General features: G+C 50.7%; 3 protein-coding genes across 3 annotated transcripts; all 3 read left to right on the forward strand.

The window, feature by feature from the left end:
• The first annotated feature begins 707 nt into the window (after positions 1 to 707).
• LOC105249110 lies at positions 708 to 3,301 on the forward strand. The gene is made up of 3 exons (XM_025408710.1): positions 708 to 1,030; positions 1,212 to 2,104; positions 2,160 to 3,301. The coding sequence occupies exons 1-3, from the start codon at positions 708 to 710 to the stop codon at positions 3,299 to 3,301; spliced, it is 2,358 nt and encodes a 785-aa protein (XP_025264495.1).
• A 23-nt stretch (positions 3,302 to 3,324) lies between these two features.
• LOC112637947 lies at positions 3,325 to 4,357 on the forward strand. The gene is made up of 2 exons (XM_025408711.1): positions 3,325 to 3,751; positions 3,849 to 4,357. Exons 1-2 carry the CDS (start codon positions 3,325 to 3,327, stop codon positions 4,355 to 4,357), a joined length of 936 nt encoding a protein of 311 aa, XP_025264496.1.
• A 14-nt stretch (positions 4,358 to 4,371) lies between these two features.
• Positions 4,372 to 5,715, forward strand: LOC112637948. Its single transcript, XM_025408712.1, has one exon. It carries the CDS (start codon positions 4,372 to 4,374, stop codon positions 5,713 to 5,715), a length of 1,344 nt encoding a protein of 447 aa, XP_025264497.1.
• Positions 5,716 to 11,565: the final 5,850 nt, after the last annotated feature.

Here is an 11,565-nt window from a genome sequence, read left to right on the forward strand (position 1 = left end):
GTTCCGCAATCAGGTCATTTAGGAGTCGAAAAGTGTTCGAAATGCATCGAGCATCAAAAAATTAAAAAAAAATGATTACTCTGAAGTCCAAGGGGAGAGTCGAGGGCCCGACCGTACATTCGGCGCCCCTGGCCGCCGTTAAATCCGACAGCTCTTTGTCTGTGCGAAACTCAAAACAACGCTCGTCTTTCTGGAAAAATCTAAGATTAATAAATAACAAGCCACACAGTTAAATTTAAACGGTTTTAGTAACTGGCGAGCTCTCGAGAAATCGCGACCTTTCCAGAAGGGCTCGAGTATAAATTGACGCGCTCGGCAAGAACTGGGCCTTTTGTCAAAAAGTAATCGACTCTAATAGACGCTCAGTCCGTTGCTCGCAACATCGAAACTCCGTGCGAATTATCGTTTAGCCTCTCGTAGTTAATTGAACGCTCCGTTTATTTGAGAATAATTACAATCTCAGTTGAACAATTCAAGACTATCTGATCTCTCTCATTCTCGCGTCGCGCTCGCTCCTCGCAAATGTCTTCGCATTACTGCGAACATTTCTGGTCCTTCGAGCCGGATATCTTGCGCCGGCAACCGCGGGTGATTGAAGTGACGGTGCCCAGTGAGTGCAGGGTGATCTGAAAGGAGGAAAGACGATCAGTTATGGACATGGATGAGATCATACAGAGCCAGGTGGAATTACATGGATTGCTCGAGCCATGGACAACCTGAAAAAACTTGGCCAGACCCACATCACGGCGGGCGCTGTCAAGACCCGATTAGCCGGACTGGAAAAATGCTGGTCGACCTTCAAGGCTCAGCATGCCTTGCTCCGATCACAGTACCGAGACACTATTGCTGGACTATATAAAGAAGGATATTTCATCGCTGTGGTAGAGGAGGCTTACCACGTTAACAAAGACATCTTCCTGGATTACGTGCGGTTTAGCAATCCAGTGGCCGTGACCGTCTCGGAGTCCAGCGATTCTCCTCCTCGCCGTACCACCTTGCCACGAATCCAGCTACCTCAATTCTCTGGCAAGTATGAAGAATGGCCGTTGTTTCGGGACCTCTTTCAGTCCATCATTTGACGAGACGCTTCTCTTCCTTCCGTGGAGAAACTTCACTACTTGAAGGCGTGTCTGAAAGAGGAAGCAGAGCTATTAATTCGGAGCATCCCGACTACCGCCGAAAACTACACCCGCGCTTGGACAATGCTGAAGGACCACTTCGAGAATAAGAGTGCGCACTTATCTGTCGCAATTCACCGCTCTTCAGCGTCTAAAGGGTGAGTCCGCTCCGGAGTCGCGCAAACTATATCACAGCGTGAGGAGCACCGTCGGGGCTCTCGAAAGCATCGGCCGGCCGATTACACGCGGGGAAGACCTCTTCGTCCACCTAACTGTCGAGCTCCTCGACTCGCGGTCGCGTCGAGATTGGGAGCATGCCGTCGGCTCCAGCGCGGAGCCTCCGACTTATACCGAGCTGCTGGAGTTCCTGAAGCGCCGCATGCACACCCTGGAGTCTTTACAGCCCGCCAAGGTCGAAGCGAAGCCCTCGACACCGGGTACTTCCTCCTCCAAGCAGACGCGCGCGCTGCACGCGCGTAAACAAGACGGCAATCGAGGGCGCTGCTCGCTCTGCCATTCGGATCACTACATCCTGCGGTGCGATGCTTACCAGGCGAAAACAGCCGAGGAGCGGAAGAAGCACGTGGAGGCAGCGAACTTGTGCCTCAATTGCCTGGGACGCCATCCAGTAGACGACTACTCATCGCAGAAGAGATGCACAGCGTGTCGGGTCCCGCACCACACAACGCTGCACGACGCGTGTCGGATGAGTGAGGTCGTGACCTCACACATCGCTCAGAAGCCTCCGGAGGCTCCTCTCGCCGTGCTCCTGGCTACTGCTAGAGTCGCCGATCGGTTTGACATACTGCACTCCGCTCGTGCACTCATCGATCAGGGCTCGGAATCGTCACTCATCGCGGAGTCCCTGGCTCAACGCCTGCGACTGCCGCGGTCTTCAGCCTCCGTGTCCATCTTCGGCGTCGGGGGGGTTCAGACTGGCCACTCGAGAGGCCTGGTCACTGTGTCCATCTCTCCACCCGGGGAAGGCACACCCTTCTCAGTCCCAGCATTGGTCTTCCCCCAGCTTACGATTTACGAGAGTGGTATCCGAGTCGACCAGCGATCCTGGAGTCACCTCAGTGGGTTGGAGCTCGCCGACCCTGACTATCTTGCCTTGGATCCAGGAGCTCCTGCTAGGAGCGGACGTACACGGGCAGATCATTCAGGAAGGCCTGCGGAAGGGAGGAACTCAAGAGCCGGTCGCCCAGAAGACTACCCTAGGTTGGATAATTTCTGGGGCCGTCGGGGCAACTACCACCCCGAACAACGCGTCTGCTCACTTGTGCCACACTGAGGAGGAACTCACCGCACTCGTTCGCAGATTTTGGCAACAGGAAGAGTTATCGGAGACTACACCTCCGCTCTCGTACGAAGACCAGCAGTGCGACGACTTCTTCCGCGCCACGCATCGTCGCACGCCCGAAGGCCGGTACATCGTGCGCTTGCCGATCCAGGAATCGCTTCCGGACTTCTCGTCCACACGCCCTTCCGCACTGCGTGTGCTTCGAAGCATGGAGTGGAGATTCCACCGAGATGAAGATTTTCAGCATCTTTACTCAGACTTCATGAGTCAATACGAGAGCTTGAACCACATGGCCCCGGTGAGCCGCCCACATGCTAGCAGGGAACCTGTCAGCTATCTCCCTCATCATGGAATTCTCCGGGAGGCAAGTTCGACAACCAAGCTCCGGGTCGTGTTCAACGGGTCGATCGCCACCCCCGCTGGTCACACGCTAAACCAGTACTTGATGATGGGCCCTAACCTCCTACCGCCATTGGCCGACGTCTTGCTGCGCTGGCGGCGACATCGCATCGTGCTGGCTGCCGACGTGGAAAAAATGTACCGGCAAATATTGGTTCACGAGGACGACCGCGACTTACAACGAATTGTCTGGCGCTACCAGGAGAGAAACGAAGTCACCGACTACCAGCTACAAACGGTCACTTACAGGCTAGCCTGTGCCCCCTTCCTGGTCATGCGGACCCTCCGACAGCTAGCGGACGATGAGGGCGAAAGGCATCCTCGCGGAGCTGAAGTTCTTCGCCATGACATCTGCATGGACGACATTCTCACGGGAGCACTCTCGAAAAAGCCCAGCTGCTTCAGCAGGAACTGGTCAATATCTGCGGGGCAGGCGGCTTCCTCCTTCGCAAGTGGTCAGCTAACCACCCCGAGCTGCTAGCTGACGTCCCTACTGAGCACCGGATGCAGCGCGAGTCCCGCGATTGGCTCCCGACGGACGCGCATCCCACGCTGGGTCTCCGATGGCACCCTCTGACGGACGAGTTCGCCTTCTGCGTGGCCACCATCTCAGTGGCGACCATCACCCGAAGGTCAGTGCTATCCCTTACAGCTCGACTGTTCGACCCTCTCGGCTGGCTCGCTCCCGCGACTGTAAGCGCAAAAATCGCCGTCCAAAGTACTTGGCTCCAGGGTGTTGACTGGGACACCCTCTTGGATGATGAGTCGACCCGTTTCTGGTGCACATTCCAAGACGAACTGCCACGCTTGAAGGCCATTCGAGTGCCCCGCCGGATACTCGCCGATCCTTTCAGGGACATCAAACTGTACGGCTTCGCCGACGCGTCGGAGCGAGCCGTGGTGTATCTTCGCCAGAGGGACAGGATGGGCAGTCAGCCTCCTGGCAGCCAAAACTAAAGTTGCCCCACTCAAGCAGGTGTCGCTTCCTCACCTGGAGCTATGCGCTGCCATTCTCCTCACCCGCCTAGCAGCGCACCTGCGAACTATTCTGGGACTGCCGTGGATCTCGGTGCACTGTTGGTCAGACTCCACGGTCGTGCTAGGCTGGATCAAAGGACATCCGAGCTACGTAGCTAACCGGGTATCGGAGATCCAGACCACCATCCACGACGCTCACTGGCACCATGTTTCCGGTGCGCAGAATCCTGCCGATTGCGCCTCACGTGGGCTGTCTCCGGGGACTCTAGCTGCTCACGACCTGTGGTGGGCAGGTCCCTCCTGGCTCTCCAAGACTGACGCTTCCTGGCCAGCCCCCGCCGAGCCGTCCACGACGACTGAGCTTCCGGAGGCTCGGGTTACTGCCCAAGCGACTACTACCACGCTCATTCCTGAAGAGCCCGACGAGCTGACACGGTTCTCGTCTCACAGTTCTCGTCTCGGTTGCTGCGAGCCACTGCCTGGTGTCGACGCTGGTTATTGCGGGGGAGATCTCGGAGGGCGTCACCAGATTTCCCCAGTCTTGCCGCGGGCCCGCTGACTGCGGATGACCTGATGGAGGCGCGCCTTCTTTGGATTCGGCAGGCGCAATCTGCAACCTACCATCGGGAATTAACTACCTTCGCTCAGGAGCTCCCTCTCGCTAAAGGCAGTAAACTTATCCCACTTAATCCTTTTGTAGATCCGCTTGGCCTGTTGAGAGTAGGAGGAAGACTTAAGAACAGCTTCCTGTCCACGGACGAGCAGCACCCGATCATCCTACCAGAGACATCGCACTTCACTCGACTTGTCGTCCTGTCCTGCCACCGTCGCTCCCTCCATGGTGGCGTTCAACTCACGCTCGGGATGGTTCGGCAGCATTACTGGATACCACAGGGCCGCGCGCTGATGAAGCGGGTCCTCCGCCAGTGCGTGACGTGCGTCCGTTGGCGGGCGGCGACTCCTCAGCAACTGATGGGCGACCTCCCGCCGGAACGAGTTACTCCCAGCCAACCCTTCCTCAATATGGGGGTCGATTACGCCGGACCCGTGCAGCTCAGGACCACCCAAGGACACCGAGCATACAAGGCATTCATCGCCGTCTTTGTATGCCTCAGCACTAGGGCCGTCCATCTAGAAGTCGCGTTCGATTACACGGCCGAAGCATTTCTAGCAGCGTTGCAGCGATTTACGTCCCGCCGAGGGCTATGCCACACCCTGTGGAGCGACTGCGGGACCAACTTCGTGGGAGCGGATGCTCAGCTGAGGCAACTCTTCTCAGCTAGTAGTCCGAACCAGCGGAGAGTCGGCGAGCAGCTCGCCAGCGAGGGAATCCGATGGCGCTTCAGCCCACCGTCCGCTCCGCACTTCGGGGGAATCTGGGAAGCCGCCGTCAAGTCCCTGAAGCACCATTTGCGCCGGACTATAGGAGATGCCACGCTAACGTTCGAGGAGATGACCACCCTCCTCACGCAGGTAGAAGCGTGCCTCAATTCTCGTCCCCTCCAGGCTCTAACAGACGACGCCGAGGATCTTTCCGCCTTGACGCCCGGGCACTTCCTCATAGGCTCCGCCCTCACTGCTGTGCCCGAACCTACACAATCGGATTCCCCGCCGAGCCATCTGAGCCATCTGGCAGATGTTGCAGCGGATGCGGGACCACTTCTGGGAACGTTGGTCACGAGAGTACTTCCACACTCTTCATCACAGGCCGAAATGGCAGGAGGCAAGCTTCGAGATCGGGCGATTGTGCCTCGTACGGAACGAGAACACGCCGCCAACCCGATGGCCGCTAGCGCGAATCGTGAACACACACCCCGGAGAAGACAGACAGATGCGCGTCGTCACCGTCCGAACAGCGAGCTCACAATTAAAGCGGCCGATTACGAAGCTCGTCCTCTTGCCAGTTTGCGTGGCTAATGCGACGAGAAACAACGACTGACAGCACTCAAATGCTGCGAAAAGATTGTTAAAATAGCCTTCATTTTTTAGCCTCTGAATCTATAAATTTATTAAAAACCATTCTATCAGTTTGTTCACTATACACCATGAAAAACAAAATGTTAATAATTTAGTTTATATAACAGGTATTGACAATATACATAATTACCGGCGCTGGCTTCATGTAGCTGACTGAGCCTCGAATCAGTCTCGCGTCGTGATTCCCACATACTTGTTAACCCACGTTCACTTATTCAAAAAAATATGTCTCTTATTCATTCTTTTCCCGAAGCTTCGGCAAGGCGGGCGGGATGTTCGAAATGCATCGAGCATCAAAGAATTAAAAAAAAATGATTACTCTGAAGTCCAAGGGGAGAGTCGAGGGCCCGACCGTACATTCGGCGCCCCTGGCCGCCGTTAAATCCGACAGCTCTTTGTCCGTGCGAAACTCAAAACAACGCTCGCCCTTCTGGAAAAATCTAAGATTAATAAATAACAAGCCACACAGTTAAATTTAAACGGTTTTAGTAACTAGCGAGCTCTCGAGAAATCGCGACCTTTCCCGAGTATAAATTGACGCACTCGAAGAACTGGCCTTTTGTCAAAAAGTAATCGACTCTAATAGACGCTCAGTCCGTTGCTCGCGACATCGAAACTCCGTGCGAATTATCGTTTAGCCTCTCGTAGTTAATTGAACGCTCCGTTTATTTGAGAATTACAATCTCAGTTGAACAATTCAAGACTATCTGATCTCTCTCATTCTCGCGTCGCGCTCGCTCCTCGCAAATATCTTCGCATTACTGCGAACAAAAAGACTTATCAGCGATTAGCGACGCGTTATTTCTGGTCGCGTATGTTTAAGGAAATCGCCAATTATGTTCGACATTGTGACATCTCTCAGAGGACGAAGGTAGAATAAAATGTGCCGATGGGTTTAATGGGCCGAGCTGTCGAAACTCCGTGGACGGCAGTAGCAGCGGATATTATGGGTCCTTTTCCGTCGAGTAAAAGTGGTAACGCGTACATTTTGGTAATACAAGATCTCTTTACGAAGTGGATTAAATGTAGCCCACTCCGAAACGCGACGGGCAAAAAGATCCGCGAGCTCTTGAACGAATTAATTGTGAATTGTTGGGGCGCGCCGCGAGTACTCTTAACGGATAACGGCACGGAATTTATGAATCGCGAATTACAGGCATTTGCGGAAGAGCATGGCGTAGTTCATACTACCGTACCTCCGTACCATCCTAAGGCGAATCCGGTAGAACGCGTTAATAGAATACTTAAAACAATGATTACGGCATTCTTCGAACACGATCATCGCGAATGGGATATAAACTTGGCTGAGTTCAGGTTCGCGTATAACACGGCGTACCACACTTCCTTACAAGCTACTCCGGCGTTCTTAAATTCCGGCAGAGAATCTCAACCGGTTAACACCGTGCGTGGAAGGCACGAGCCAGCTGTCGAAGTCGAGGAAACGAATCCCGAAAATTGGAAAGAGTGCATGGAGAGAATACAGGCTTTGCGAAATTGGGTAGTAGAAAACTTAGATGCTGCGCATAGTAAACAGGCGCATTATTATAATTTGCGTAGACGAGATCACCGTTTTGCGATTGGCGAACAAGTTCTGAAGCGGCAGCATGTGTTGTCGTCAGCCGCTCAGAATATTTCGGCGAAATTAGCGACTAACAAGGAAAGGTACCACGGTACGTTTACTATCGCGAAAATGTTGTCGCCGATAGTGTGCGAGTTGCATGATAGCGCTCAGAGATCGATAGGCAAAGTACATATTAAGGACTTAAAACCGTATAATGCTCCACCGGACCCTCCAGACGTTTAAAATTGGATATTTGCGTTTGAGCAACACCACTTTTAGTGAATCAGATCGCGAACGTCGCACGGGACGACCCGCGACAAACGCGACCGCGGGCCCCAGTGAGAGACGACATCGCGAATCAAATTCATGAAAGGCGATGACAGATCGCACCTCGTTTGGATTAGTGAAAAATTTCGGTAATTTTTTTTGTGTTACATTTTGTGTTCGTGTCTTCCTCGGCTCCGGGGACTTTGGTCGCCCGAACGTGTACGAGCGGACGAAGGTAGCGTCCGATTAGTGGCCATGATGCGTGACCGAAGCCGATATGTTCTCTCCTGGCATGAGAGGGTGTGACGTTGCCGTCCTGTCGCGCGTCCATCCGCCCCGATAAGTTTAACGGACCGAGCGGCCGCGCCAGAATCTGCATCGAGAGAACATTATCGAGCTCCCCGGAGAGACGAACGATATTATTATGTTTATCGCGTTTATTAATTTTGTCATTTCTTTTGAGTAGTATAACTATGTCAGTTCTAACTCAGGTCCTCTCAGGGGGGGGGGTGAGGCGCGAAGGGAACCGCGGGGCGGGGGGGAGTGACGTCATGCGCGGGGAAAGAGGAACCGCGGCGCGCGGAGGGTGACGTCACCCGCAGTGAAGGGGTATCCGCGGCGCGAGCGATGGACGATGGGGTCCGCGCGGTGAAGGGGGATCCGCGGCGCGACCGATGGACGGTGGTGAGAAGGACAGCGCTACGTATGAGAAAAGGACAGTGCAAAGTGTGTGAAGAGGACAGTGCTACAAGGTGAGTTGAAGTGTGTGAGGAGGAGTGCGAAAAGGATGGCGTTAACGAAGGACAAGGACGAGGTATATGTGAGAGAAGGACGACGCAAAGGTAAGTGAGCAACGAGTATATTCTAAGCGAAAGAGAGAGAACGATAATATTTTAAGACAATGCGTGCGAGAGAGAACGATAATACCGCGAGACTTGCAATTAGCGCGTGCGAGAGAGAACGATAATACCGCAAAGACAACACGTGCGAGAGAGAACGATAATAGCGCGAAGACTTACAACTAGCGCGTGCGAGAGAGAACGATAGCGCGAAAACGACATGTACAAGAGACAATGATAATATCGCGAGACTTACAACTAACGAGTATGATAGAGATTACTAATTCTAAGCGCGAGAGAAAGAAATAGACTTACAACTAGTGCGAGACTTATGATTAACGCGTGCGAGAGAGAACGATATCGCGATAACTAGCGCGAGAGAGAAACACAGGGATGGGAACGCGAGGAGAGGCGCATAAATAATTAAATTTTTTAAATTAAAATATAAAATATAAATTTATTTTAAAATGTGTATGTGTTTTATACATATTTGTGCGTGTGTGTGTGTGTGTGTGTGTGTGTGTGTGTGTGTGTGTATGAACTTAAAATTATGATTAGTAATAATAAGATTTTAAAATAAAATATAAAATATAATTTTAAATATAATAATATTGGGGGGGTGCGGGGGGTGCGGGGGTTGGAGGTCAGGGGGGAGCCGGGTGAGGGGGCCGCTCCTATAACAGAAAAAAAGATATTGGATTAATACAAGTGTAGTTATAATAAGATTTATAAAAAAAAATACTTACATCTGTGCGCCCCATTACACATGCCATTGGGTGCCCGAATCTCCCCGGGCACCCAAATCTCCTCCTCCAGTAGGGCTCTTTTCCGAAAAGCCGCCGCAGATCGAAGATGTCCTCTTCGTCCGGGGGACTCTCCGGGGCGTCACCCCACATGAAGGAGAGGAACTGTCTCCTCCACCGCCGCTCCGCCCGCACCCATTGTCGGCGTCTAATGTTGACAAATCCCGGTATTTCAACTTCATCCTGAGACTAGAAAAAATATAAAAATATAAGTATTATAGATATACAAATTTTTTATAAATTATTCGCAAAATCAATACTTACATTCCTATGGAACGCCAGCCTCACCAGCAGAACGCATAGCAGGTCCGAAAAGGCCTGCTTCCATCCTGCACAATTCTCGAAAATGTACTCTATTGTTTTTTTTTGTTTTTTACTTCTCTTCTTAACTCGCGCACCAGTTAGAACTTTATGATGAGACAACGAGGTCCCGGCACGGGATTTTATAGTAGAGATGCCGCATTATCACCATGTCAAAAACGCGTCGTAAGACAAAAGTACATCCGGTCCCATGCAACTCAGCGCGGTATAGTATAATATTAATATCGCGACTTTGCGAGCAAACAAACTTCTCGATACGAAACTTTAGAATAGGGACGTATCATTATCGCTTTGCTAAAAATACGTCGTAAGACAAAAGTATGCATCTTCTCATGCAAATTAGCACGATATAATGTAATGCATCAACCGATCAAACGAAAATGAATGATCATCGAACACACGTTGAACGGCTATCAAACGCTCTTCGGACGCTCTTCGAAAGGTCGTCAAACGGAAATGAACGGTAATTGAACGCTCTTCGAACAGAAACGAACGGTAATTGAACGGTCATCAAACGGAAATGAACGGTCATCGAACGGAAATGAACGACCGTCAAACAGTAATGAACGGTCATCAAACGGAAATGAATGGTAATTGAACGCTCTTTGAACGGAAACGAACGGTCGTCGAACGCTCGTCAAACGGTAATTGAACGGTCATCAAACGGAAACGAACGATCGTCGAACGCTCGTCGAACGGTAATTGAACGCTCTTCGAACGGAAACGAACGCTCGTCGAACGGTAATTGAACGCTCTTCGAACGGAAACGAACGGTAATTGAACGACCATCGAACGGAAACGAACGGTTGTCAAACGCTGTCGAACGGAAATGAACGACCGTCGAACGATAATTGAACGCTCTTCGAACGGAAACGAACGGTAATTGAACGGTCATCGAACGGAAACGAACGGTAATTGAACAGTCATCGAACGGAAACGAACAGTAATTGAACGGTCATCGAACGGAAATAAATGACCGTCGAACGGAAATGAACAACTATCGAACGGAAACGAACGGAAATAAACGACCGTCGAATGCCCTTTGAACGGAAATGAACAGTCATTGAACGAAAATTAATGGATCTGTTCGTTTCAGCTGCACTGCTGCACTAGTGCAATTAGTTAGAGTGAAAGAAAGTATGTTTGTCTCTTTCTAACTTATTGCACTAGTGCAACAGTGCAGTTAAAACGAACAGATCCAATGTCCGTTGAACGGAAATCAAACGTAAAATTATATTCAATTATCAAACAATTATTTAAATGTATTACAATGTATCACAATGTAGTATCGAAATACAATATATGTGGCAGCTATGTCACGTACAGAAACATGATACTGCGCACGTACATAGATAGGGATGAGGAAAGAAAGGAGAGAATAAGAAAGACGATAAAAATATATCGCAACATCAATTTATTATAAATATGGATTCGAAGAATCATCATCATGATGTTTCAACCACCAATTATGAATCTTAAATACATTTTATAAAGCGCAATTTTTTACACGATTTTCACAACGCATAGTATTCTTAACATCTAACTTATTTAAAGAAGCTACATCCTCATAGTCTGCATCCAAAGTTTTGATAATGACATCGTTTCTCGCATCATCGTCCAGTATATCGACCAGTCATTGCCGTTTTTCGTGGCCTTTAACGTATACGAGAGGCATCATCCTCCTCCGTTGCACCCATCACCGCCGTCGTGATTAAACGTTTTGAATTCCAATATGAAACGTGTCCATCATTCCACGATAATCCATGGTGGTTTTTAATCAGCCATCAAACCTGACATCTTTCAGATTTTGTGAGCGTGTGCCATGGTACCGGACATGTAAAAATGTAATGAGAAAGTACGGATCCTTTTCTCAAAACTGCAGCTTCCTTCACGACAAAATTTTTCCCAACGATAAATCCTTGCAGATCCACAAACGTTGGCGCAGCCATGATGATAAGATCCGATCGCAGACTGATGTCGATCGTCAAACATCTCAATC

Source organism: Camponotus floridanus, unplaced genomic scaffold (assembly GCF_003227725.1).
Source record: "Camponotus floridanus strain SB8 unplaced genomic scaffold, Cflo_v7.5 scaffold224, whole genome shotgun sequence".
NCBI classification, from domain to species: Eukaryota; Metazoa; Arthropoda; class Insecta; order Hymenoptera; family Formicidae; genus Camponotus; species Camponotus floridanus.